Source organism: Geotrypetes seraphini, chromosome 4 (genome assembly GCF_902459505.1).
Source record: "Geotrypetes seraphini chromosome 4, aGeoSer1.1, whole genome shotgun sequence".
In the NCBI taxonomy this organism is placed as follows: domain Eukaryota; kingdom Metazoa; phylum Chordata; class Amphibia; order Gymnophiona; family Dermophiidae; genus Geotrypetes; species Geotrypetes seraphini.
The window spans coordinates 143369966-143396605 of record NC_047087.1 but is presented as its reverse complement, the minus strand read 5'-3'; the positions used below and the strand labels follow the sequence as shown (position 1 = coordinate 143396605).

At 43.3% G+C, this 26640-nt stretch overlaps 1 protein-coding gene across 2 annotated transcripts in view; it reads left to right on the top strand.

Moving 5' to 3' along the window:
• PLLP (plasmolipin) overlaps positions 1 to 26640 on the top strand; it is a 178702-nt gene that overhangs the window by 147693 nt on the left and 4369 nt on the right. For both annotated transcript variants that reach the window (XM_033943764.1, XM_033943763.1), the window contains exon 3: positions 6026 to 6148. In XM_033943764.1, the coding sequence (XP_033799655.1) occupies positions 6026 to 6148 (123 nt within the window). The remainder of the gene's footprint in view (positions 1 to 6025; positions 6149 to 26640) is intronic.

The window sequence follows — 26640 nt, the reverse complement described above, 5'->3', positions numbered from 1 at the left end:
AAAACCACCAGGATCACTGATGTCAAGTATACCGGGGAGTCCCTCTGGGTAAACCTGGCAAGAGGTGGCAAAAAATGCCTGTATCTTGGTGTAGTATACAGACCTCCAAGACAACCGGAAGACATGGACGCAGAATTAATTGAAGATATAGAGAATATAACTCTACGGGGCGACACTGTACTGATAGGGGACTTCAACATGCCTGATGCAGACTGGACCACATTTTCAGCAGCAGCAGGAGGCTTATGACCACCATAAAAGGAGTACATCTCAGACAAATGGTAACGGAGCCCACTAGGGCCCAGGCGATCATAGACCTGGTACTCACCAACGGGGAAAGCGTCTCAGAGGTCTCGGTAGGAGATACGCTAGCCTCCAGCGACCATAACATGGTATGGTTCAACCTTGGGAAAGGATCCCCTAAATCAATTACAAAAACAAAGGTGCTCAAATTCCGGGGCACCGACTTCACACGCATGGGAGATTTAGTTCATCAGACGCTGCAGGACCAAGCAGAGACTGGCAATGTGGAAACTATGTGGTCGTACCTGAAATCATCCATACACGAAGCAACTAATCGCTACATAAAATCAGTAGATAAACGGCAAAGAAACAACAAACCCCAATGGTTCACTGAAGAGATCTCGCACCTCATTAAGGAGAAGAAAAAAGCATTTCTTTCCTACAAACGTACGCAGAGAAGAGAAACTAAAGTAGAATATAAGACCAGGTCTGCAGCGGTCAAAACAGCAGTTAGGGAGGCCAAACTTCGAGTGGAAGAAACTCTGGCAAAAAGCATTAAAAAAGGGGACAAATCCTTCTTCAGGTATATTAGTGATAGGAAAAGGAACACAGACGGTATAGTACGCCTTAGACAACCGGACGGAAACTACGCGGTGGCGGATTCAGAAAAAGCAGAACTACTAAATGAATATTTCTGCTCAGTCTTCACCTGCGAAGCACCGGGGCACAGACCACAGTTGAAGGTAAAACAAGACGTGGATGACCCGTTTCAGAGTTTTGAGTTCACACCTGGGGACGTCTACAACGAAATGGCAATTTTAAAGGTAAACAAGGCCATGGGACCGGACAATTTACACCCAAGAGTACTCAGAGAATTGAGAGATGTTCTGGCGGAACCGATGGCAGTGCTCTTCAATCTCTCACTAAGTACGGGGAAAGTTCCGTTGGACTGGAAAACAGCCAACGTCGTTCCTCTACATAAAAAGGGTTGTAAGGCTGAGGCTGCGAGCTATAGACTGGTAAGCCTCACTTCAATAGTGTGTAAACTCATGGAAACACTAATTAAGTATAAATTAGATACGATCCTGAACGAGGGAAATCTCCGGGATCCCAGTCAACATGGATTCACCAAGGGTAGGTCATGCCAGTCCAATCTTATCAGCTTCTTTGACTGGGTAACAAGAAGACTGGACTCAGGAGACTCCTTGGACGTCGTGTACCTGGACTTCAGCAAAGCGTTTGACAGTGTCCCTCACCGCAGGCTGCTGAACAAGATGAAATCAATGGGATTAGGAGAGACTCTAACTGCATGGGTTAAAGATTGGCTTAGAGGCAGACTTCAGAGGGTGGTGGTTAACGGTACCCTCTCTAAAATGTCGGAGGTGACTAGCGGAGTGCCACAGGGTTCAGTCCTAGGCCCACTCCTCTTCAACATATTCAATGGGGATCTGACTCAAGGGCTTCAAGGCAAGGTAACCTTATTCGCTGATGACGCCAAACTATGCAATATAGTAAACGGCTATAATCTACAGGATGCTATGGAGCAAGACCTGCGTACTTTAGAAAGTTGGTCCTCGATCTGGCAGCTGGGCTTCAACGCCAAGAAATGTAAGGTCATGCATCTCAGTAACGGAAATCCTTGCAGAACTTACACCCTGAATGGAGAAACTTTAACCAGGACTACGGCAGAACGAGACTTAGGAGTAATCATCAGTGCTGACATGAAAGCAGCCACTCAAGTGGAGAAGGCTTCATCTAAAGCACGGCAGATGATAGGTTGTATCAAGAGAAGCTTCGTCAACAGGAAGCCTGAAGTCATGATGCCATGGTACAGAGCCATGGTGAGACCTCATCTGGAATACTGTGTGCAATTTTGGAGGCCACATTACCGTAAAGATGTGCTCAGAATTGAATCGGTTCAGCGGATGGCCACCAGGATGGTCTCGGGGCTAAAGGGTCTCCCGTACGAAGAAAGACTGAGCAAATTGCAGCTTTACACTCTCGAAGAGCGTAGGGAGAGGGGAGACATGATTGAGACTTTTTAAGTACATCACGGGACGGGTCGAGGTGGAAGATGATATCTTTCTTCTGATGGGACCCTCGACCACAAGGGGTCATCCGCTCAAGCTCAGGGGAGGGAAGTTTCGTGGAGACGCCAGGAAGTACTTCTTCACGGAGAGAGTGATTGAGCATTGTAACAAGCTTCCAGTGCAGGTGATCGAGACACACAGCATCTCAGACTTCAAGAATAAATGGGATACCTATGTGGGATCCCTACGAGGGTCATGCCAAGGGATAGGGTCACTAGGGTATAGACTTGAAAGAGCAGGTCAGTAGAGTGGCTGTATAATTACAATTATACTTAAAGGGGTCATTAGACTTAATAGGGAGGGTCAATAGTGTGGGCAGACTTGATGGGCTGTAGCCCTTATCTGCCGTCATCTTTCTATGTTTCTATAACTGGTTGAGTGCTGATGAAAATGAACAGATAGCTGCAAACAAGTGATTTAACTGAGGCCATTTCGAGTTGGGTAAATCATTTTGAATATCAGCCAGTAAATTTTTTTCCCCCTGTGTTCTGTCATTTTTTAAGTGAAATGGTGTGATGGCTGTGTTAGTCCACTCTTCAAGGTAATATGTAGAAAAAAAACCAAAAACATAAAGTTTTTTAGTTGATTTTTAGTTGGACTTTATTTGATTTTTCTGCTAGGTTTTTATCTATTTTGATTTTTGTTTTTTATCCTCCTATATATTCAGTTATGGTTTAATTCTTATCTTAAATATATATTTTATTGTGATACATTCTATTTATCTTTTATTGTGATCTAATATTGTTTCTTTTTTTTCCTCTCACCATTCTTGGATTTTGTTATATCCTTTTCTTTTTTTTTTTCTTTATCTTAATAATTGTTTACTCAGGTACTTCAGCTAGATTGTGAGCCTTTGGGACAGATAGGGAAGTCTTAAGTACCTGTATTTTATTGTAACCTCTTAGTTCTGTAATATGCTTAAGCAGTATGTCAAATATTAATAAAACATAAACATAAAGGAAAAAATACCTTTTTTATTGGACTAACTTCCCCCCCCCCCCCTTTTTTTACAAAACCGTAGCACAGTTTTTAGTGCCGGCCGTGGTGGTAACAGCTCCAACACTCATGAGTGTCGGAGCTGTTACTGCCATGGCTGGCGCTAAAAACCGCACTATAGTTTTGTAAACGAGGGGGGTTAATGTAGTTAAGCTAATCATAAACTACATTGTTAGTCCAATTAAAAGGTATTATTTTTTTCCTTTATATTTTTGTTTTATCTTTGCATATTTTATTTAAAAAAAAAGAACTAAAACAAGAAATCACCAGTTCAAATGAAAGCAAGAATAGAGGAGCAGCCTGAGAACCAGGGGAACCAGGTTCAATTCCTACCACAGCTCCTTGTGACTCTGGACAAATCACTTAACCCTCCATTTTCCCATGTACAAAATAAGTACCTCTATACAATATGTAAACCACTTGATTAACCATAGAAATGCAGCCTTTCTGGATAAACTCCTTATTCCATATTCTACATCACGAACCCTAAGATCAACAAATCAACATCTTCTTACAATCCCTTCTTTAAAGGTAATTAATGCAAGACGAAATGAAATATTCTTAGTAACAGCACCCCAGCAATAGAATCACTTACTTATACACCTCTGGGAAGAAACAGTATTAGAACGATTTAAACTTTCACTAAAAAGTTTCCTTTTCGCCGATGCTTTCAGGAATTAGCTTAGCATAAAATCACTGGTTTTTTAATGCTCCGCCATTAATGCTGTGATCTTGAAGAATAAGCAAGCTTAACTAACAGGGTCCCCCTCCCTTAATGTTTTTTCCTTAATTGTTCCTTTTTCTTTGAAATTGTAGTTCCACCCTTTTCTCCCTCCCATTCAAGTATGACGTCTGTAATTAGTCCATAGTATGTCTTTATGTGATTAATTTTAATGTACATGTATTTCTGTGTTGTGGATTACTGGACAAGAAGAATTTGCTTTTAATATCTTGTAAGTAATGAATCCGTTTTTACTGATCCAATCTGTTGTCCCTGTTGGGAAAGCATCATCTGTTCACTTTTCTGCCTGATTTGTGACCACCTTGAAATAGACAGTGGTGATTCTGCACTGTGTTTGGGATCTACATTTGAGTCAAAACAGAAGAACATTACAAGATCTAACACACAATAATCACTTTGAAAATCCAAAAACAAATTTTTTTTTTACCTATTAATCAAATTGTAACAAAGCCTTGATTGCTTTGTTGCTGAAGTGTGGTGCAGTGGTTAAAACTACAGCCTCAGCACTCTGAAATTGTGGGTTCAAACCCATGCTTCTCCTTGTGATCCTGGGTAAGTCACTTAAGGCTAGATTCACTAAACCCCCCTTATCTTTCCGATACGTAGCCAAGTCTTCCCTGCCGACTGATTCAGTAAGCCTCAACATGCAAATTATCTCGATCGGAGGCATGCCCCACATCGGCTGCCCGGATTGCTGTAGAGCAATCCAGACACATGTGCAGACTATCTTCTTTACTTATAGATGGTCTGCACATGTGCTTGCTCTCCAGACTTCCCTCTCGCTGGCTCCAGGGACCAAGCCCTGTCCCGCAGTTTCCTGGACCCCGCTGCCACCTTCCCTCTCTGAAATGCGATTCCCAGCCAGCTGGAAGCCCAAAGGTCCTCCGTTTATCCTTCTGCTGAAAGATTCACATCCTAAAAAGATTATTATCCAAAATAGTCCCGCCCATGACCACCTCTGCCTTTCGTCCCTCCCGGCTTCTGTGCCTGAGTTGTGTGGCAGCACCCCCTGCTCTCCCTCTCCGCTTCTTAGGCACTGTTCAGGATATGCTGCAGGGAAGGTTTGCTTGTGAGCCCGTGGTTTTAACCCGTGAGTTTAAAGCAGGGCTGCACTATGGCGTGTTCCAGTCTGGAACAGAACATGCTGTAGTGCAGCCCCACTTTAAACCCGTGGGTTAAAACCACGGGCTCAAGCTGCAGGGAAGGGCAGCAGGGAGCAGGAGAGTTGAGGCGGCAGAGAGCAAGAGAGAATCTAGCCCTATCTGCAGTGTCTCCAATCCAGGTCTAAACTTCTTGCAACTGTTTTCCTTTGGGAGAGTCGGCAGGAACGTGAGTGATTGGTCCTCAACAGTAGCTTCTTTTTTAATCGAGCAGCCCAGTCGGTGTTCCTGAAATTGTTTTGTGAATCACTGCCTTCCTACTTTTGGACGCTCTTCCCCTCATTTGCATGCACGGATCGGATCAGGTGTGGATTGGATCGGGAAGAAGGTTAGTGAATCAGGTTGGGGTCACAACTACTTGGGACACGATCGTTAAGGTTAGTGAATCTGGGCCTTAATCCTCCCATTGCCTCAGATTGTGAACCTACTGGAGCAGACAGGGAAAAATGCTTGAGTACCTGAATAAATCCATATAAACCATTCTGAGTTCCCCTGGAAGAGCGGTATAGAAAATTGAATGAATGAATAAATAAATAATGCTGGACATGTGCTAGCTTGTGCTATGTGGCACCATGAGTTTGTGAAAACAGATGAGTTAGAAGGTTACAGAATATATGGTGTTGGTGAGGCGAGAGCCATCAGTTTGGCTTGGAGTCTGGTCTGCATTACAACTTGTGATGAATTCATTCTGTCAAAGCTTTTATGCATGTCCTGTATTTGTGAGGTAATAAAGAATGCAGTAAAAGAAATCATAAATTAGTATATATTTTTCACAAACTTTCATTTTTTTTCAGCTTATGATGTTTAATCTGTGTGCAACCATCTTGTACATCATCGCCTTTATAACATGTGCTGCTTCTGTTTCACCTACATCTGAGAAGTCATCTCAAGAATACAATAAGAGGGCAGCTGCATCAGTAAGTCTATAGAATACAGTCTGTATCTAAGTTTGCTTCAGTACTGATCAAAAAGAAATAAGATTTTGGGGTATTAAGCTGAACTTTTCTACACAGAGTGACCATATACATAGCTTTGTGTCAAGGGGGACAAGAAGAATTACTCCTGCTGTTTCCCTATTGCAGACATGGTGGAGAAGTAAGCCTGATATTTCTATTGAGTTCCTTAAGAAAAGCAGGACTATATCTTTCTGCATGCAATGGGGTAAAACCAGTACTGGCTTAATTTGTCTCCGTGGACATGGATCTGGTGAAAGCAGTTATCTTAGCAGAGTTTCAAAAGGTTTGGATAATTTCCTAAAAGAAAAGTCTATAAGCCATTGTTAAGATGTGCTTGGGAAAATCCACTGCTTACTTCTAGGATAAGCAGCATAATATCTGTTTTACTCTTTTGTGATCTTGCCAAGTAATTGCATTGACCATTGTTGGAAACAGGATACTGGGCTTGATGGACCTTCAATTTGTCCCAGTATGGCAACTCTTATGTTCTTATCTGCTGGGGGCACCCCATGTAGACATGCAGGTTTAATCTGTAGATATAAAAGGAAGCAGAACAATGGGGTCAAGAGAAGAGGTAGCTGAGTGTACCAAGGACAGGAGCAACAGAAGAGGGGATGAATTAGGAAACAGAGTGACTGTTCTCTGCTCCAGGCTCACTCCCACCCCTTCCTTTTCTCTGCAGGTTGCCTGGAACACAATCTACTTGCTGCTCTAGCTCTGGAATCTGAAAAATGGTAGAACTGCTTACAAACTGTTCCCCTAGAAATAAAGCACTGCTTAGGCTCTAGCCTTCTCCTCCTCTTCCCTGCAGTCTGCCTGGAAGGGAACAGAACACCCTAACTGCTCTCAAGTCTGAAAGAAGTAGCAGAACATAGATTATTATGTCTAGGTCTGTTGGAATACTGTTTTAGAAACTGAGACAAAGCCATAAGAATATTATATACTAGGATTTCCAAAATTAAAGTCATAAAACCAGGCACCCAAATTATTGTTGAAAAGTAAAAAATAAAAACATTAAGAGCCATGCTGAATCAAGGCAAAGTCCATCGATCACAGCATCCTGTCTTTGGCACTGGCCTCTCTGGGTAACAACAACTTATGGAGATCTCATTTTATAGAGCTATATAGTAGAGAATGACACAGTGACAAAATTCATCACCGTTCCCGTCCCCGCGGATAACTGCGGGAAATAATCCCTTGTCATTTTCTAGTGTCTATTTCAACCTCAGTCCTTCTACACCAGCATTCTTCAGAGCAAAGCTTGCGGGTCAGTAGTCGTGGCCATTCATACTCTGATTCTTCCCTCTCTCCTTAAAGAATGACATGAAGATGGTTTTCCGCGGGGACGGGAACGGTGATGAATTTTGTTACTGTGTCATTCTCTACTATATAGGGGTCCTTTACTAAGCTGTGCAGAACGTGCATTAATTGCATGCAAAATTATTTTTTTGAGGAGACGTGTCAGGGTGAACAGTGGGCGTTATTACTGTGTGCTATCTGGTTAATGCACAGATAAAATGTAGTTTCCTACTTGTAATGGTGGTTCTTTGTGGAGATCAGGATAATGCAGACACATTTGGGAAACTGTCTCCATAGGCTGCCTGGCTAGAACTGCCTTCTTTAAGTAGCGTCTACTGTTTTCAGCCAATAGGATATTCTGGCGTCCTTCCTCCTTTGCTGACGTGTCCAGTCTCTTCAGTTTTGAGTGTACTTGGAATATATAGGAAAAATAAATTGTATAATTTAAAACACGTAACATGTAACAATTCCTGAGTTGAAGGACAATCCCAAAAAATGGAGTGTTCTTGTCACTTTTTTTTTATTTACAACAAACAGGAATTTAACATTGACTTCTTATTGAAGTACTTGTGAGAGGATGGGGGTGGGATCGTGTGTCTGTACTATCCTGATGTCCGTGGAGAATCATTCTTACATGTAAGAAACTACACTTTCTCCATGAATAGGAATAATGCAGACACATATGGTGACTCCCTAGCTGCATGAAAAAGAAATAAAACAGATCAAAGAAATGCAACTTGGAGCAAAAACTGGGTGGTGGATTGAAAAGAATTATACAAACAGGTTTTACAAGACAGACTGTTTACAGTTCACATCTGATCTGATCTATGAAATAATATTATGTGAACATGTATAGAGAAGACTATGTTGCAGCCCTGCAGATATTTGTGTATTGAATCCCTTGTAAGTGTGAAGAAATAGTAGAAATGGTATGTAAAGTGGAGCTCTTCTGTTTCTGGCAGAAGTAAAATCTACATGTTCACAATAAAAGGATATGCAATCAGTAAATCCATGTAGAAAAAGTATGCTTGGATATTGGGAGTCCTAGCTATTGACAATTATAGGAAATTAAAAGATGAGAAGTTTTTATGCAGTATATAAATTTTTAAATAAATAATTTATTTTGTGAGGATTGGTTCATTCCAAATAGTATCGAAAAGCTATTCCACAGTCCAAGGTATGGAGTATAGATTCAGCTGGTTGCGAACAAACATTAAAAAATTAAATTGCCACCTTAGGTAAAAATTTAGGATGAGTGCACAAAAACACTTTAGTGGGGGAAAAAACTTGGTCTAAGAAATATAGTGAACTCTGGATGTGACAGTGAGGGATGTTTGGGCAGATCCCTCAGGTCATTTTGTTCTGGCCCATGTGGGGTTCTGAATAGACAATCTCTATTACTCTGCAACATTTACGCCCCAGAATGCGTATGAGAAGTCCTTCTATGTGGCTGTATTTCGAGCCTTGGATCACTTTTCTGGGATACCTCTAGTGATGGGCAAGGATTTCAATCTGATTCACAACCCAAGCATGGATAAATCTAATCCCCGACCACAGGATCGTATAGATCAGGGGTGTCAAAGTCCCTCCTCGAGGGCCGCAATCCAGTCGGATTTTCAGGATTTCCTCAATGAATATGCATGAAATCTATTTTCATGCACTACTTTCATTGTATGCTAATAGATCTCATGCATATTCATTGGGGAAATCCTGAAAACCAGACTGGATTGTGGCCCTCGAAGAGGAACTTTTGATACCCTTGCTATAGATAGAACCAGAGGCATTCCCTACCTTTGCTCTTCTCTTGATCTTTTAGATGTTTGGTGAACCTTGCACCCTGGGGAGAGGGATTACACCCATCTTTCCAGAGCCCATGGATCTCAATCCAGAATTGATTATTGGCTACTCTCTAAAAGCTTATTTTCTCAAACACGACTGGCGCTTATTGCATCTCGGATCACACTTTCATCTGGTGCACCTTGGATGTGGGCATGGCGGGTGATGGACTGCGCAGGTGGAAATTCCCTTTGGAGCTCTATAAAGATCTTGGTTTTTTGGACTACTTGCTCGGGAAATGGCGAGACTTTCAGTCTAATAATGAGATTCACTTAGACAATTCTGTATTGTATTGGGATGCTGCGAAGGCAGTTTTACGCGGGGAAATCATTGCCTATAATAGTTTCCGGAAAAAGGCTCAGGACCGTAAAATCCTTCAGTTGGAGAAATGGGTAAAAGCGGATAGGATCTGGTATGCTTGCTACCCTACAGTTCAATGGAAGACAGCCCTTTTGGCTTTGCAGGTAATTCACAATCACACAGTGCAGTCTCTTCAGTATTTCAAATACCAATTCTATCTACATGGTAACAAGGGTGGAAAGCTTTTGGCTAATTTGGTGCAAAGTTCAGAGGGGCCAACTAGGGTGTTGCAGGTGCTTGTGGAAGATGACAGACACCTTGGTATGTACAGATAAGGAGGTGGCAGAGGTGTTCCAGAAGTTATATCAAAAACTATGATCATCCCAGTACATCTGAAATGATGAGTTAGACCTATCTGGAAAATATTCTGATTCCTCGCATCCCAGATTCTCAACGGCAGATGTTGAATGACCCCATATCGACAGATGAGGTTTTGCTGATAATTCAAACTAGTAAACTGTGGAAAGCTCTGGGACCCGATGGGTTTAGTTCTGAATTTTATAAATTATTACATGCTGAGAACACCTGTTTTGGCCTCTGGCTTTAATGCCTACGTTCAGAGTCGATATCTACCATCTTCATTGTGACATGCTCATAGAGTGGTTTTATTGAAGCCGGGTTGAGATCTGAATCTGCCGGGTTCTTATCTCGCTTCTAAATACTGAGATGAAGTTGTTCGCAAAAATTCTGGCTAACCATATGGCACGTGTACTTCCTGATCTCATGGCGGATCCACAGGTGGGATTTGTGAGGAATCAGAAAGTGGCCCGTATCCTTCGCCACATCTTGGCCTCTCTGGAGCAAGTTGCTAATCTCCGCTTACCATCCTTCCTGGTCAGTTTCGACACAGAAAAAGCATTTGACTGGGTCTCTTGGACCTTTTTATTTGCAGTTTTACGGCATTGTGGTTTGGGGGAGTTTTATTTGGCTGCAATCCAAGCACTTTATTTTTCTTCTTTGGCATCTGTCTGGGTAAATGGAGTGCTCTCTCAGCCTTTCGAGATTAAGAAGGGTACTCAACAGGGTTGCCCCCCTATCACCTCTTTTGTTCATTTTAACTCTAGATCCTTTGATTTGGGATATTCTGCAGACTTCTGATATTAATGGGGTATCCATTGGCAGGCAGGAATTCAAGATGGCCTTTGCAGATGACCGGTTAGTGCATCTTACTAATCCGGAAACCTCCCTACTAGCTTTATTAATGGTGATAGCAGAATATGGGGATTTCTCAGGGTTTAAGTTTAATTTGGATACGTCCCTGCTGCTCGCTACCTCTTTGGAAGTACGTGATGGTTGGATGGGCCAGTTCCCATTACAGTGGGCAGATTCTTCTTTTCGCTATTTAGGTATTCACTTAACTCCCTCTATCTTAAGGACCTCAGCTTGTGGTTACTGTTAGATTACACGCTTCAACACTTGGATGGCTGTAAATTTTTTTCTTTATCTTTACATGGCAGAATTCAGCTATTTAACATGGTTATTTTTCCGAAATGGCTGTATGTTTTGCAACTCTTGCCAATTTATTTATTGCAGAAAGATCTGCGAGAGTTATATAAATTGCTATCTAAATTTCTCTAGGGAGGCAAGAAGCCTCATGTGGCATTTCATTATCTACTGGAGTCTTGGTCTCAGGGTGGGATGGGCATTCCTGATATGCAGAAGTATAATCATGCTTGTCTCCTTCAATATCTTGAGGACTAGATTCTGAGACAGGAGACCTATACCTTCTTTGATTTTGAATCAGCCTTGTATCACCCTTGACAACTGTACTCTACTTTTTTTATGCTCTTCTCTCTTACTGGACTCCTGCAGAGATATTTGGAAATCCTTAGTGATCTTGCTTGGTGGGAAATCTGGAGTATCTGATCAACTTCCTATTCAGGGGAACTGCCAGTTTTTCCGTGTCAAGAATGTTTGCCTTTTCGAAGATGGACCCAATCAGGCATAATATTATTGGCTCATATACTTCGGGTCCATGGTACTATGCAACCATGGTGGGAGTTTCAGCAGAGAGAGGGGATCATGGCCACTGGCCATTTGGCCTATTTACAATTACAACATTATGTGCGTTCATTGGACGTGGAGGTTCCTCGGTTTAGACTGGGTAGTAAGCTTCAGGACTTTTTTGCTCAGTTTATGGAGATGGATCTGACTGTGTCTTTATTGCATAAGGCACTACGTATTATTACTCCAGGTAGATCATGGGAGTCCTTGTGTGCTAGAAGGGTGCCTAAGTAAGGTTTAGAGCTCCAAGATTTAGATGTAGGAGGCTTTATTAAGCATATTCCTACTCTTTCTGTGACTTCTGAACTATGGGAATGTCAATTTCAGGATCTGTACTGGGCATATTTTACGTGTGTTCAATTGTATAAATCGGGACTGGTGGGGTCTCCACAATGTGAAAAATGTTAACGTGACACTAAATCTTTTTTTCATACTTTTTGGAGTTGCCCAGTGGTTAGGGTATTCTGGCAGCAGGTGATTCAATATTTGGAACATTTGGTGGGACACTCTATTTCCTTCACCCCAGTTGGTTTTCTTCTGATTAGCGGCAAGATGTGGGAGGCTTTTCATTAGGAAGGTTAGTCTACTGGCTAAAAAAGTCATTCTGGGAGAGTGGACTTCGGCCCATTCCCCGTCCTTTTGGGCATAGTGGAATCGCTTACATGCTCTTAAGCTCTTTGAGAAGGGTTGAGTGCGAGGTTCTTTAAAACAAAATTTTTCCTTCAAGTCTGGTGTCTGCCTAGAGCTTGTAGTCAGAGTCTTATTACTTTGAAACTTTGAGCTCTAAATAGATGTGTTGGTTGTGGGGGCCTTGGGATGAGAAAGTAGTTTTTGCTGGTCATCTGGTCCTCCCAACTCCACCCCACCCCCCTTCTGTGCATTTTTTTCCTTTTTTTTCTTTCTTTTTCTGCCTGTTTTCTGCCTTGGAGGTGTTCAGTGGGGAAGGGGGAGAGGGGGTTCTTGAAATAATGATCTCCAGGGCCCATAAGAGTCCAGGGCTCTGGTACAGAAGTGATCGTAGTATTGTTATCCAGTTGTGATTAGGGATGGCTGCAAACTAGTAGGGTTCTTTATTTTGTAAAACTAAGGATGCTTATTTATCATTTTGTTTGTTAATACTCGTTTCTTGTTAATACTCGTTTCTCTATTGTTCAGTTGACCAATTTATGTATTGTATGCTTTCAACCATCATCAACAAAATACTGTATTTTTCGCTCCATAAGACGCACCTGACCATAAGATGCACCCTAGATTTAGAGGAGGAAAACAAGAAAAAAAACATTCTGAACCAAATTCTCCCTGTCAGGCTCTGCACCCAACCCCACACTCCTTGCCAAGCTCTGCACCCTGTCCCCCCTCTGGTGGTCTAGTGGTAGGCTGGGACAGGAGGGATCTGACCCAGCTGACTAACAATTTTTTATACCCACGTACCTCCCCTGTACCTTTTTAAATCATCCCCGTACCTCCCCAATGCCTTTTTAAATCATCCCCTCGTTCCCCTCCAGTACTTTTAAATCATCCCCCATCCCCCCTCCCTAGACAGCTGTCTTGTCCTATTTCCCGGCCAGTGGTGCAGAGGTCAGGCGCGAGCTTTCCATGCTCCCACCTGGCCCTGAATGGCTGAATGAGTCCCGCGAGAACTGATGGCAGCTATTCAGTGTGGGCCCAAGAGGGGTGCTGAAAACTTGTTCCTGACCTCCACGCTCCTGACTTGTGCGCTGCTAGTGAGGAAGGCATACATACTGGATGGCGATGGCGGTGGGCAGGTGGATGTTTTTAAAGGTGCGGTGGCATGTTTTAAAAAGGGGGGCAGTGGCGTGGGGGTGTTTTTTTAAAACAGTGCGGAGTGGGGTTAAAAAATTGTATCTTCTCTCCATAAGACACACTGAGCTTTCCACCTGCTTTTGAGTGGAAAAAAAGTATCTCTTATGGAGCGAAAAATACAGTAGTTTAAATCTAAGAAGTATAGTGAATCAGAGCTTAGATCTCACTAATGTGTCAAGCTAATGTTAAAGTGATTAGAAACAATGTCTTCTACAAGAGGAATTTTAAAGATGCTGAGGTCATAGGCTTGAATGATGACTCAAATAATTGCATTTATACCAGGTTTAAATCCATTGTGAGGCTGGAGTGAAGTCCAAGCCAGAAGCATATATAGTGTTTGAGGTTTATATGGTTAAGGTAGAACTTGTAGGAATGGGGAAGGGATGGAACAGGAAAATGAGTTCCTGCGAGGACGTGGAAATTTGGTCCCCATGTCATTCTCTACTTGCAACTTAAGTTGAGCACTGATTTAGAAACATAAATATTTAAAACCAGAAAATCCACCAAAATCTATTTCCAGTTTTGTTAATAGGAGGAAACCATTGAGGAAGAAGTCCAGGAGTTAGAGAAGTTCATTGTGGAAGCATACAGGGAGGCCATGGAGAATCACCAGCAACAGTGGAACTGCCAAGATACACCTACAACCGAGGGTAATCAAGGAACTGAAAGAGGCTATAGCTGAACTTCTCCAACTAATAGCCAACCTGTCGATCAAATCGGGAAGGATTCCGGAAGACTGAAAGTGGCGAATGTTACGCCAATCTTCAAGAAAGGTTTGAGGGGAGAACCGGTAAACTACAGACCGGCGAGTTTGACCTCAGTACTGGGAAAGATGGTAGAGGCACTGATAAAGGACCGCATCATGGATCACCTAGACGGACACAATCTGATGAGGACAAGCCAGCATGGTTTCAGCAAAGGAAGATCTTGCTTGATGAACTTGCTGCACTTCTTTGAGGAAGTAAACAGGCAGATAGACAAGGGTGACCCGGTCGACATATATCTGGATTTTCAGAAGGCGTTTGTCAAGGTCCTGCATGAACGACTACTTTGAAAAATTGCAAGCTATGGAATCGAGGGTGAAATACTCATGTGGATTATAAACTGGTTGGCGGATAGAAAACAGAGAGTGGGGGTAAATCGACAATACACCCGCTCAAACACAGAGGAGGGAAATTTAATGGTGACACCAGGAAGTATTTCTTCACAGAAAGGGTAGTAGATCACTGGAACAAGCTTCCAGTGCAGGTGATCAAGGCCACCAGCGTGCTTGACTTTAAGAATAAATGGGACATACACGTGGGATCCCTATGAGAGTCGAGTTAAGGAACTAGGTCATTAGCACTCAGACTTAATGGGGTAGGTCAGTAGAATGGGCAGACTTGATGGGCTATAGCCCTTTTCTGCCGTCATCTTTCTATGTTTCTATGTTTCTACTCGGACTGGAAAAGTGTTACTAGTGGAGTGCCGCAGGGTTCGGTGCTTGGACCCGTGCTCTTCAACATATTTATAAATGACCTGGAAATTGGTACAACGAGCGAGGTGATTAAGTTTGCAGACGATACAAAGTTATTCAGAGTAGTGAGGACGCAGAAGGATTGTGAAGACCTGCAATGTGACATAAAAACGCTCGAGAAATGGGCTGCGACATGGCAAATGAGGTTTAACGTGGATAAGTGTAAGGTGATGTATGTTAGTAAGAAAAATCTTATGCATGAATACAGGATGTCCTGTGTAGTACTTGGAGACCCCCCCCCCCCAGGAAAGAGACTTGGGTGTACTGGTTGACAAGTCAATGAAGCCATCTGCCCAATGTGCGGCGGCAGCGAAAAGGGCAAACAGAATGCTAGAAATAATTAAGAAGGGGATCACAAACAGATCGGTGAAGGTTATCATGCCGCTGTACCGGGCCATGGTATGCACCCACCTGGAATACTGCATGCAGCACTGGTCGCCGTACATGAAGAAGGACATGGTACTACTCAAGAGTGTCCAGAGAAGAACGACTAAAATGATTAAGGGATTGGAAGAGTTGCCGTACAATGAGAGATTAGAGAAACTGGGCCTCTTCTCCCTTGAAAAGAGGAGATGGAGAGGGGACATGATCGAAACATTCAAGATAAGGGAATAGACTTAGTAGATAAAGACAGGTTTTTCACCCTCTCCAAGATAGAGAGAATGAGAGGGTACTCCCTAAAGTTAAAAGGAGATAGATTTCGTACAAACATAAGGAAGTTCTTCTTCACCCAGAGAGTGGTAGAAAACTGGAACACTCTTTTGGAGGCCGTTATAGGGGGAAACACCCTCTAGGGACTCAAGACAAAGTTAGACAAGTTTCTGCTGAACCAGAACATACGCAGGTAAGGCTACTCAGGGCACTGGTCTTTGACCTAAGGGCCGCCACGTGAGCGGACTGCTGGGCACAATGGACCACTGGTCTGACCCAGCAGCGGCAATTCTTATGTTCTTATGCATGGGAACAGGTGCAGAGTATACACTGTAAAATGTATGTAGTGATTTGAAAATGAAATCACAGTGACTGCATGCACGCTCTTTTCCTGATGCTGCCCCCCTTTCCCCAGTGGAAAAAGTAAGCAACCTGTTAAAAGGAAATTTGTGACTTTGTTCAATTGTCTAAAGGTAAATATTTACTTTATCCTTTACATTTTATACATACATTTATCAACAGCCTCCAATAACTTATCCTTTACATTTTATACATACATATATCAACAGCCTCCCATAACATGAGCTGCTATCCAGTGATGTAGAAGATGAAAGTACCACATCATAGCTTCCGAAACATATATCCAGTATGACCCCATTTTAACACTTAAAATTCTTGTGACTCAAGATAATAATGGAAACAACATATCAAAGTTTCCTTCCCCTCCTCTCTCATCCAATTCCTCTTCCCTGTACTCTCATAGTTGAAGAATGAACACAGTAGCTGCAAACTTCAGCGCACTCTATGGGTTTCAAGTCTAAGAAGCTTGCATGAGAGGGAGGGTGCAGGCCTGTCACAGACACCTTGGCTACTGTCATAGCTGACCATAGAAAGAGTGGAGGTCCAGAGAGAGGAGTAGCAGCCCTGTTTTATGACCCCTTCCAGGAACCACTGTACTAAAAGTTAAACCATCTTCAATATGTGCTTTTGTGCATATGCACAACACAGTTCTGTTCCAGTTCCACACAAACTGGATAATATACAAGAAGGCATTATCTTCTATAAGAGTCTGTTTCCTCATGTACAACAAGCTCTATACATGGAAAAAGGCTTCATACAATGATTCTTTATAAGGTACCTCACGAACGGCTACTCGACAAGGTACCTCACGAACGGCTACTTAAAAAACTGTGGAACCACGGGGTGCAAGGGGATATCTACCGATGGATCAAACACTGGCTAGCGGGCAGGAAACAGAGGGTTGGAGTCAAGGGCCAATACTCAGATTGGCAAAGGGTCATGAGCGGAGTTCCGCAGGGGTCGGTGCTGGGACCTCTACTATTCAATATATTTATTAACGATCTGGAGACGGGGACAAAAATGTGAGGTTATCAAATTTGCTGATGACACCAAACTCTGCAGCAGGGTTAGAAACATGGAAGACTGCGAAGACCTACAAAGGGACCTAACGAGACTGGAAGACTGGGCAAAAAAGTGGCAAATGAGTTTTAACGTAGAGAAATGCAAGGTCATGCATGTAGGGAAAAAGAACCCGATGTTCAACTACAAAATGGGGGGAACACTGCTAGGGGTGAGTAACCTGGAAAGGGACCTGGGGGTGATGGTCGACTCATCACTGAAACCATCGGCGCAATGTGCGACAGCCTCAAAGAAAGCAAACAGAATGCTGGGCATCATCAAAAAGGGTATCACAACCCGGACGAAGGAAGTCATCATGCCGCTGTATCGCGCAATGGTGCGCCCGCACCTGGAGTACTGTGTTCAATACTGGTCGCCGTACCTCAAGAAGGACATGGCAGTACTCGAGGGAGTGCAGAGGAGGGCGACTAAGCTGATAAAAGGTATGGAAAATTTTCCATACGCTGACAGGTTAAAAATGCTGGGGCTGTTCTCCCTGGAGAAGAGGAGACTTAGAGGGGACGTGATAGAAACCTTCAAAATCCTTAAGGGCATAGAGAGAGTAAATAAGGACAGATTCTTCAAACTGAGAGGAGCCACAAGCACTAGGGGTCACTCGGAGAAATTGAAAGGGGACAGGTTTAGAACAAATGCTAGAAAATTCTTTTTTACGCAGAGGGTGGTAGACACATGGAACGCGCTTCCGGAGGAGGTGATAGGCCAGAACTCTGTGCAGGGATTCAAGAAGGGTTTGGATAGGTTCCTGGAGGATAGAGGGGTACAGATAGAACTTGAGATAGGTTATAGAAGTGGTCAGAAACCACTTCACAGGTCGCAGACCTGATGGGCCGCCGCGGGAGCGGACCGCTGGGCGAGATGGACCTCGGTCTGACCCAGTGGAGGCAACTTCTTATGTTCTTATGTTCTTTAAGTCACTGAATGTTAGGCTCTGGGATGATCCATTACTAAGCATGTAATTGCCATTATATACCGTGTTTTAAAAAAACCCCAAACAAACCTGTACAAAGCTTATTTTCTGCATAATTGTCAAAACTTGATAATTTCAATAAAATTTGGGATATATTATCCTGAATAAATTTGCAATAAGCCTATTATACTTATGCCAGTCTCCTTACTTAAATGATGTTGCTACCATCTAGTAATTATCGTCATAATACATAGATACCATTTTGCTTTTATTTAAAACAATAACAAGCATTTCAACTTAAAAAAGAAAGGCACTTTTAGAATAAACACACAAGAAGTTACTACCCTAAACTTAAGGAAATTAAACAGTGCTCTTCAGTCTGCAACAAAGGAGAGAGAGCCAAGGAAGGAAAATAAATCCCTATATCAGGAGATATTTAATAAAAAGTAACAGCATCAATTAAAACTGAAAGGAGGCAAAATAATACAAAACAAAGCTATTGAGCTTCTACATCTGATGATTCAGGGGGTTCCAATCTCTCTGCATCAATAAACAATTTTAGCTGTTCTGGGTCAAAGAAAATATACTTCTTTGTGGAATAGATTACATAATATTTATATGTAAAATGCAATAAAAATTTGACATCAAGCAAAAGGACTTGTTGCCGTATTTGTAGAAATTTCTTCCTATGTTCCTGTATAACTTTTATTAAATCAGGAAATATCCAAATTTTCTGACCCATAAAGAGCTTTTGGTCTATGGCAAAAGTTTCATAACATGATCTCTGTTTTGTGGGAAAACAAAGGTTGTAAGAAGAGCTGCATGAGTCGGTCTGTGTATCTGCTTTTACCAGTAGCATGGTCAAATCTCAACTGTCTTGGAATATATCTTCCAAATCTAAGACCTGTGCAGCTCCATGAGTAACATGTAAATCTGAGGCCTTAACTTTAGATGTAATATAATAAAGTGTTGTGGCGGGTGGCATAACCTCATTTGAAATTTTTAGCACTTCTTCAAAATAATTCTTCCAAAAGCTGACAAGAAGAAAAAAATAGGATGCTTTATAAAATTCAGGAAATGCATGTTCAAAAACCTCACAGAATTGTCCAGGTTCTCAAGCCATCTTTTAGTAATAACTTTAATCAGGGTGGATTGTATCTTCTGTGACTCAGAAGACTCCATTGACATCTTTTGTACCTGAGCATGCAAAATTTCCAAAGAATTGTCAGTTTTCATTACCATATTTCTCCATATATAGGCCGCAGGAAATGCCGATGTAGGTTTTAAAACTCTTAGATAAGCCGCCCCATGTTACTAGCCATGGCTTATTTAAGAGTTTTAAAACCTACATCGGCCTATACAATGGGGTGAACTATACATTCCCCCCCCTTAAATACCTCCTGGACGGCTGCGCCTACCTCCTCCAAACACACTGTGCAGGGCAGGAGTGATGTTTGCGATCTTAAGCCTCGCCCTGCGCCCTTCCTGATTGGCTGCCATCAGTTCTCACGACAGCAGCCATTCAGGAAGCAGTGCAGGGCCAGGCTTGAGATTGAAAACATTGCTCCTGCCCTGGACAGCGAGATTGGAGGCAGCGCCTGCCAGCGGAGATGTCTTCAGAGTCAGACAGCGGTGCACACAGAGGGGCTTGGGCACCAACCTGACTCCAAGTGATGAATTCGTTGGCATCCGTGCCTTCCACCAGCATCCACAGTTTGCTTAGGAAAGCCAGCATGTTCGAGAAGAGCAGCAGTGGATACAAAGTATTTAAGGGGGATGATTTTTTTAAAAATTCAGCTATAGTACTCCTCTAATGGGGCGGCTTATCTAACAGCGAGTTTTAATGTCTTTTAAATAAACCACCTCATTTAAGCAAGCCGCACCCAATACACAGGTTTGTAAAACCCATGTATAAGCCACAGCCTATACTTGGGGAAATACGGTATACGCATACTAACAGTTACTACCACCTTACCCTCCCTTTACAAAACCACAGAAGTGGCTTTTAGCGCAGGCCGGTGAGCTGAATGCTCTGCGCTACTCCTGAAACGGGGGCGGGGGGTTTAGTGAGGGAAGTCAAATTCATGGAGGTCACGAGGGACTGTTTCATGGAACAGCTGGTCAGGGAACCAACACGGGGAGATGCCATTCTTGACCTAATTTTCAACGGACTAGGGGGACCCGCTGGCAGTACTAGCCCCACTAGGAAACAGCGATCACAACACGATCCAGTACAGGCTAGAAATTGGATCATCAAAGATGAAAAGAACCACAACGACAGCACTCAACTTCAAAAAAGGGAATTATGATTCCATGAGGAAAATGGTGGGAAAGAAACTCAACGATACCGCAAGGAAGATGGAGTCCGTAGAAAAAGCCTGGACCCTACTCAAGGGCACGGTGCACGAAGCACAGAACCTGTGCGTCCCCAAGTTCAGGAAAGGGTGCAAAAATAATAGAACAAAAAACCCAATGTGGATAACAAATGCAGTGAAAAAGGCAATAAGTGACAAGAAGGCATCATTCAAAAAAATGGAAAAAGGATCAGACAGAGGACAACCATAAGGAGCATAAAAAACACCAAAAGGAGTGTCACCGAGTGGTTAGGAAAGCAAAAAGAGAATATGAAGAGAGACTGGCGGGGGAAGCAACAAACTTCAAATCATTCTTCAGGTACGTCAAGGGGAAGCAACCAGCTAGGGAGGAAGTGGGACCATTAGATGATGGAGACAGCAAGGGAGCGGTAATAAAGGAAAAGGAGATAGCGGACAGGTTAAATGAGTTCTTCACGTCAGTTTTCACGAGGGAGGACACAACCAACATTCCGGCACCCGAGGAAATCGTAAAAGGAGACCAGGATGAAAATCTGGTCCAACTAGAGGTGAGCAAGATGGATGTCCTCAGGCAGATAGACAGGCTAAGGAGCGACAAATCGCCAGGTCCGGACGGCATTTACCCAAGGGTACTCAAGGAACTAAGGAACAAAATAGCTGAGCCACTTCGACAAATATGCAACCTATCCTTAAAACTGGAGAGATTCCAGAGGACTGGAAAATAGCAAATGTCACGCCCATCTTCAAGAAAGGCTCAAGGGGAGACCCGGGAAACTACAGGCCGGTGAGCTTGACCTCGGTCCCGGGAAAGATGATGGAAGCGCTGATTAAAGACAGCATCTGGGAACACATCGAAAACAATGGGCAGCTAAAGTCGAGCCAGCATGGATTCTGCAAGGGCAGGTCATGCCTCACGAACTTATTATACTTCTTTGAGGGGGTAAACAGCCAGATGGATAAAGGGGAATCCATAGACATCATTTACCTTGACTTCCAAAAAGCCTTCGACAAGGTGCCACACGAAAGACTGCTAAGGAAGCTATGGAACCACGGGGTGCAAGGGGAGGTCCACCGATGGATCAAAAACTGGCTGGCGGACAGGAAACAGAGGGTTGGAGTAAAGGGCCATTACTCAGACTGGCAATGGGTCACGAGCGGAGTTCCGCAGGGGTCGGTGCTGGGACCACTTCTGTTCAATATATTTATCAACGACCTGGAGACGGGAACAAAATGTGAGGTTATTAAATTTGCGGATGACACTAAATTATACAGCAGGGTCAAAACCATGGAGGACTGCGAAGACCTCCAAAAAGATCTGACAACGCTGGAAGAGTGGGCCAAAAAGTGGCAAATGAGCTTCAACATAGGGAAATGCAAAGTCATGCATGTTGGGAAAAAGAACCCGATGTTCACATACAAGATAGAAACATAGAAACATAGAAAGATGACGGCAGAAAAGGGCTATAGCCCATCAAGTCTGCCCACTCCACTGTCCCACCCCATTAAGTCAGAGTGCTGCTCAACCCACGTAGAGATCCCACGTGGATGTCCCATTTAGTCTTAAAGTCGAGCACGCTAGTGGCCTTGATCACCTGCACTGGTAGTTTGTTCCAGTGATCCACCACCCTTTCTGTAAAGAAATACTTCCTGGTGTCACCACCAAATCTCCCTCCTCTGAGTTTGAGTGGGTGCCCCCTTGTGACTGAAGGTCCCTTAGGAAAGAATTTGTCGTTTTCCACCTCGACACGACCTGTGACGTACTTAAATGTCTCAATCATGTCACCCCTCTCCCTGCGCTCCTCTAGAGAGTAGAGCTGCAACTTGCCCAGTCTTTCCTCGTATGAGAGACCCTTGAGTCCGGAGACCATCCTAGTGGCCATTCGCTGGACTGACTCAGCTCGAAGTACATCTTTACGGTAATGTGGCCTCCAGAATTGCACACAGTACTCCAGATGAGGTCTCACCATGGTTCTGTACAGTGGCATTATGACTTCAGGTTTACGGCTGATGAAGCTTCTATTGATACATCCCATCATCCGCCTTGCCTTGGATGAGGCCTTCTCTACTTGTTTGGCAGCCTTCATGTCTGCACTGATGATTACTCCCAAGTCCCGTTCTTCTGAGGTCGTAGCTAGTGTTTCTGCATTCAAGGTGTATGTTCTGCATGGATTTCTGCTGCCGAGATGCATCACCTTACACTTCTTTGCGTTGAAGCCCAGCTGCCATGTCGAGGACCAGTTTTCCAACTTGATCAGATCCTGCACCATACCATCCGTGAGATCGCTTTCACCTACTATATTGCACAGTTTGGCGTCGTCGGCAAACAGTGCTACTTTTCCCTGAAGCCCTCGGGTCAAGTCCCTTATGAATATGTTAAAAAGGGATGGTCCCAGGACTGAGCCCTGCGGCACTCCGCTAGTCACCTCCGATGTCTTAGAGAGGGTGCCATTGACCACTACCCTCTGAAGTCTTCCACTCAGCCAATCATTGACCCATGCCGTTAGTTTCTCACCTAACCCAATCGATTTCATCTTGTTTAATAGTCTACGGTGTGGGACACTGTCAAACGCTTTACTGAAATCCAAGTACACTATGTCCAGAGACTCTCCCGAGTCTCCCGAGATGGGGGGATCACCACTAGGGGTGAGCACCCTTGAAAGAGACCTGGGAGTGATGGTAGACACAACATTGAAGGTGTTGGCGCAGTGCGCCACAGCCTCAAGGAAAGCAAACAAAATGTTGGGTATCATTAAGAAAGGTATCGCGACCAGGACAAAATAAGTCATCCTGCTACTGTATCGTGCAATGGTGCGCCCGCACCTGGAGTACTGTGTTCAGTACTGGTCGCTGTACCTCAAGAAGGACATGGCGGTACTTGAGAAAGTCCAGAGAAGAGCTACTAAGCTAATAAAGGGTATGGGGGACCTTTCATATACTGACAGACTGAAAAAGCTGGGACTTTTCTCGCTGGAAAAGCGACGACTTAGAGGAGACATGATAGAAACCTTCAAGATCATGAAGGGCATAGAAAAAGTAGACAGGGACAGATTTTTCAAACTATGGGGAACCACAAGTACAAGGGGACACTCAGAGAAATTGAAAGGGGAGAGGTTTAGAACAAACGCCAGGAAATTCTTTTTCACCCAGAGGGTGGTGGATACATGGAATGCGCTACCGGAGGATGTGATAAGCAGAAGCACGCTACAGGGCTTCAAAGAAGGTCTGGACAGGTACCTGGAGGACAAAGGGATAGAGGGGTACAGATAAGAGTAGAGGTAAGGTTATAAGGATAGGATTAGAGGTAATTTATAAAATTAGTCAGAGACCACTGTTCAGGCAGTGGGCCTGATGGGCCGCCACGGGAGCGGACCGCTGGGCGAGATGGACCTCTGGTCTGCCTCAGCGGAGGCAACTTCTTATGTTCTTAAGTCATTGCTACAAGCAAAGAGGTCAAGGTCTCCCAAACAGAGTCAAATGAAACTTGCTCCAGTCTTATCAGTGCTACCGGCCTCTACAGCGCAACAAAGCTTCATGCACCAAAACTTGAGGCAAACCGCAAGAAGATGGTATAGCAGTTAGGAAATCTGTCAACTACTGGTTAGAAATATATCCTCCCTGTTCTGCTATCCCGGGCACCTTTGCTACCCGAGAGTCCTTCTGTGTTATGAAGTGAAATGCTGCAGCTAATTTTATTTATTTCATTTTCTATCCTGTTCTCCTCAATGAATCAGAACGGGTTACAGGTTAACATACATAATATACAGTTAATGGGTTACAATTTGCCATAGTTAAAGTACAAGTTTTTCAGTACAAGTTTTTATCCTAACTCGACACATACTAGGGATCTAATACCAATATACATAATATACAGTTTACAGGTTACAATTTGCCATAGTTACAGTGCAAGATTTTCAATACATGTTTTTATCCTAACGCGACATATACTGAGGATCTAGTACCAATATATTAATTTATTTATTTGCTTGCTCAATTATTTAGCCCGTCCTCCCAAAGGAGCCCAGAACGGGTTACAAAGTACATCCACAATATGATCGAGACAGGACAGAGATGACTTAATTTACAATATAGACAATAAAACATATTACACTAAGCAACATCTGGTGAGAGTAGGTGGCATAGGTGCATGTCCTTAAGGCGCTGGATTTGTGAAGAGGAAGATTTTCACGGCTTTCCTGAAGCTCCAAAGTCCATATAGTGTTCTAACAGATGGGGGGATGGTGTGCCATAGTCTGGGAATGAGTAGGAGTGTTTGCGGGCCGTTTTGGTTTTGAGGGAGCAGCCAGTAGGTATGGTCAGTTGTTTTTCTCCTTGGGACCTCAGTGGTCGCTTTGGGAAATAGATTTGTAGTTAGTTGTCATGTAGTGCGGAATCATTTCGTGGAAGGTTTTGAAAGTGAGGACATGTGCCTTGAAGGAGCAACGTTTTTGAAACAGCAGCCAGTGTATGGAAGCTAATGCAAGGGTAATGTGGTCGTGGATATAATCCACAAGCCATAGGCAGGGGAGTTAGGAGAAGAGGTATGTTATTATTGCTTTTCTAAAGTTCAGGAGTCCTTTAAGGGATCTGACATGTGGGGGTCAGTTGATTCCAGTGGCTTGTTATGAAGCGGGAGTAGAAATGTCATTTGGCGGTTTGCAATTAAAGGGCATGACCATGGGGCATTTTGAGGCATATTTCATCCTGGGAGGGACCTGTTTGGCACTTATGGAGGAAGCTTGGTTGCCATGTAGCCTGGTGCCATGTTCTGCAAGGATTTCAACATTGCAGAAACCAGAGTAGAATTGTCCAGATAAGAATAATGTGCACTAAAAAATGTCCTCCAATTCGTCTGGTAGTATGAAGATCTTTATTGTTCAAACATCAAAATGACACATTCAATAGCTCAATGATTCAACATGCGCATGTTTCGGCCATCAGGCCTGCCTCAGGAGTCTTAAAAGTCGCAAATGATGATATATACTGGCACTCACAAGGATTTGACCACAAATCAATCAAAGAAGAGTGTCATATTTCTCTACAGAAGAGTGACAGGTCTTGCTTAGGAGCAGCTGACTCTGTAGAGAAATATGACACTCTTCTTTGATTGATTTGTGGTCAAGTCCTTGTGAATGCCAGTATATATCATCATTTGAGACTTTTAAGACTCCTGAGGCAGGCCTGATGGCCGAAACATGCGCATGTCGAGTCATTGAGGCATTGAATGTGTCATTTTGATGTTTGAACAATAAAAATCTTCATATTACCAGACGAATTGGAGGACATTTTTTTAGTGCACATCATTCTTATTTGGACAGTTCCACTCTGGTTTCTGCATATTTGTGCTTGTGGTGTTGTTTTTTCCCCTGTTTCTTTCTTCAGGATTTCAACATTAGCATCAGAGTGAAAAGCCATCATGGAGAGAAGAAGAGCTTGCTGCTGGTCCAGGCTGAGCTGACATCAGCTTCTCTCATAGCCATTGCATCAACAGCTGAGCAGGAGTAATCAGTGTATTCTGGGAGAAAGCTTCAGCGGTGTTAACTTGCTGAAAAGGGAGTACCACCCATTTTGCTTTAAACATAAACAGTTACTACGGATTTCAGTCAGGAATATCTGACTCATTAAATATTTGTATCTGGAGAAAGATTATGGTTTTCAAGAATTTCCAAAAAAAGAAGTGGAAGACGGTAAGCATAGATTGTTTTGAAAAAAATGCTTGAAACGGGCTCAAATGATCACCAGTCAGGAAGTGGCAAGGTCTGTTCAGTGCATATTGAAGAAAGCATTGTGACAGTTGAATGATCAGGAGGAAGTGACATCATCTGGAAGCATGGCAGCTTAATTTTTTGAGCTCCGTAGGGGCTCGAACATTGGAAGTAGATAAAAACCCTTCCGAGGCTGATCGGGACGCTTAAGAGGAATAGCCTAATTATAGAGTGCATGGCGATCAAGAAGAAACTTGAAAAGTTTCAATTTAATACCACCGCGAGTGTAAAAACAAGATTGCACGTGAGCAGCTCACCGGGTGGGGAGGGCGGTCAAGATGGCACAGCACTCTTCGGCGGTTGTGGAAGGCCCATCCATAGTGTCTTCTACGGAGGGTGAGCTGATTGTAGCAGGACAGTTGATTGACCAGGTAATGATGCAATGTGGTTTAGGCATGGTGACTGGCGTGAATGTAGTTTATTGCAAATTTATTCAGGATGATAAATCCAAATTTTATTGAAATTGGTTAAGTTTTGACAGATATACAGAAAACAAGCTTTGTATGGTTTTATTTTTTAAA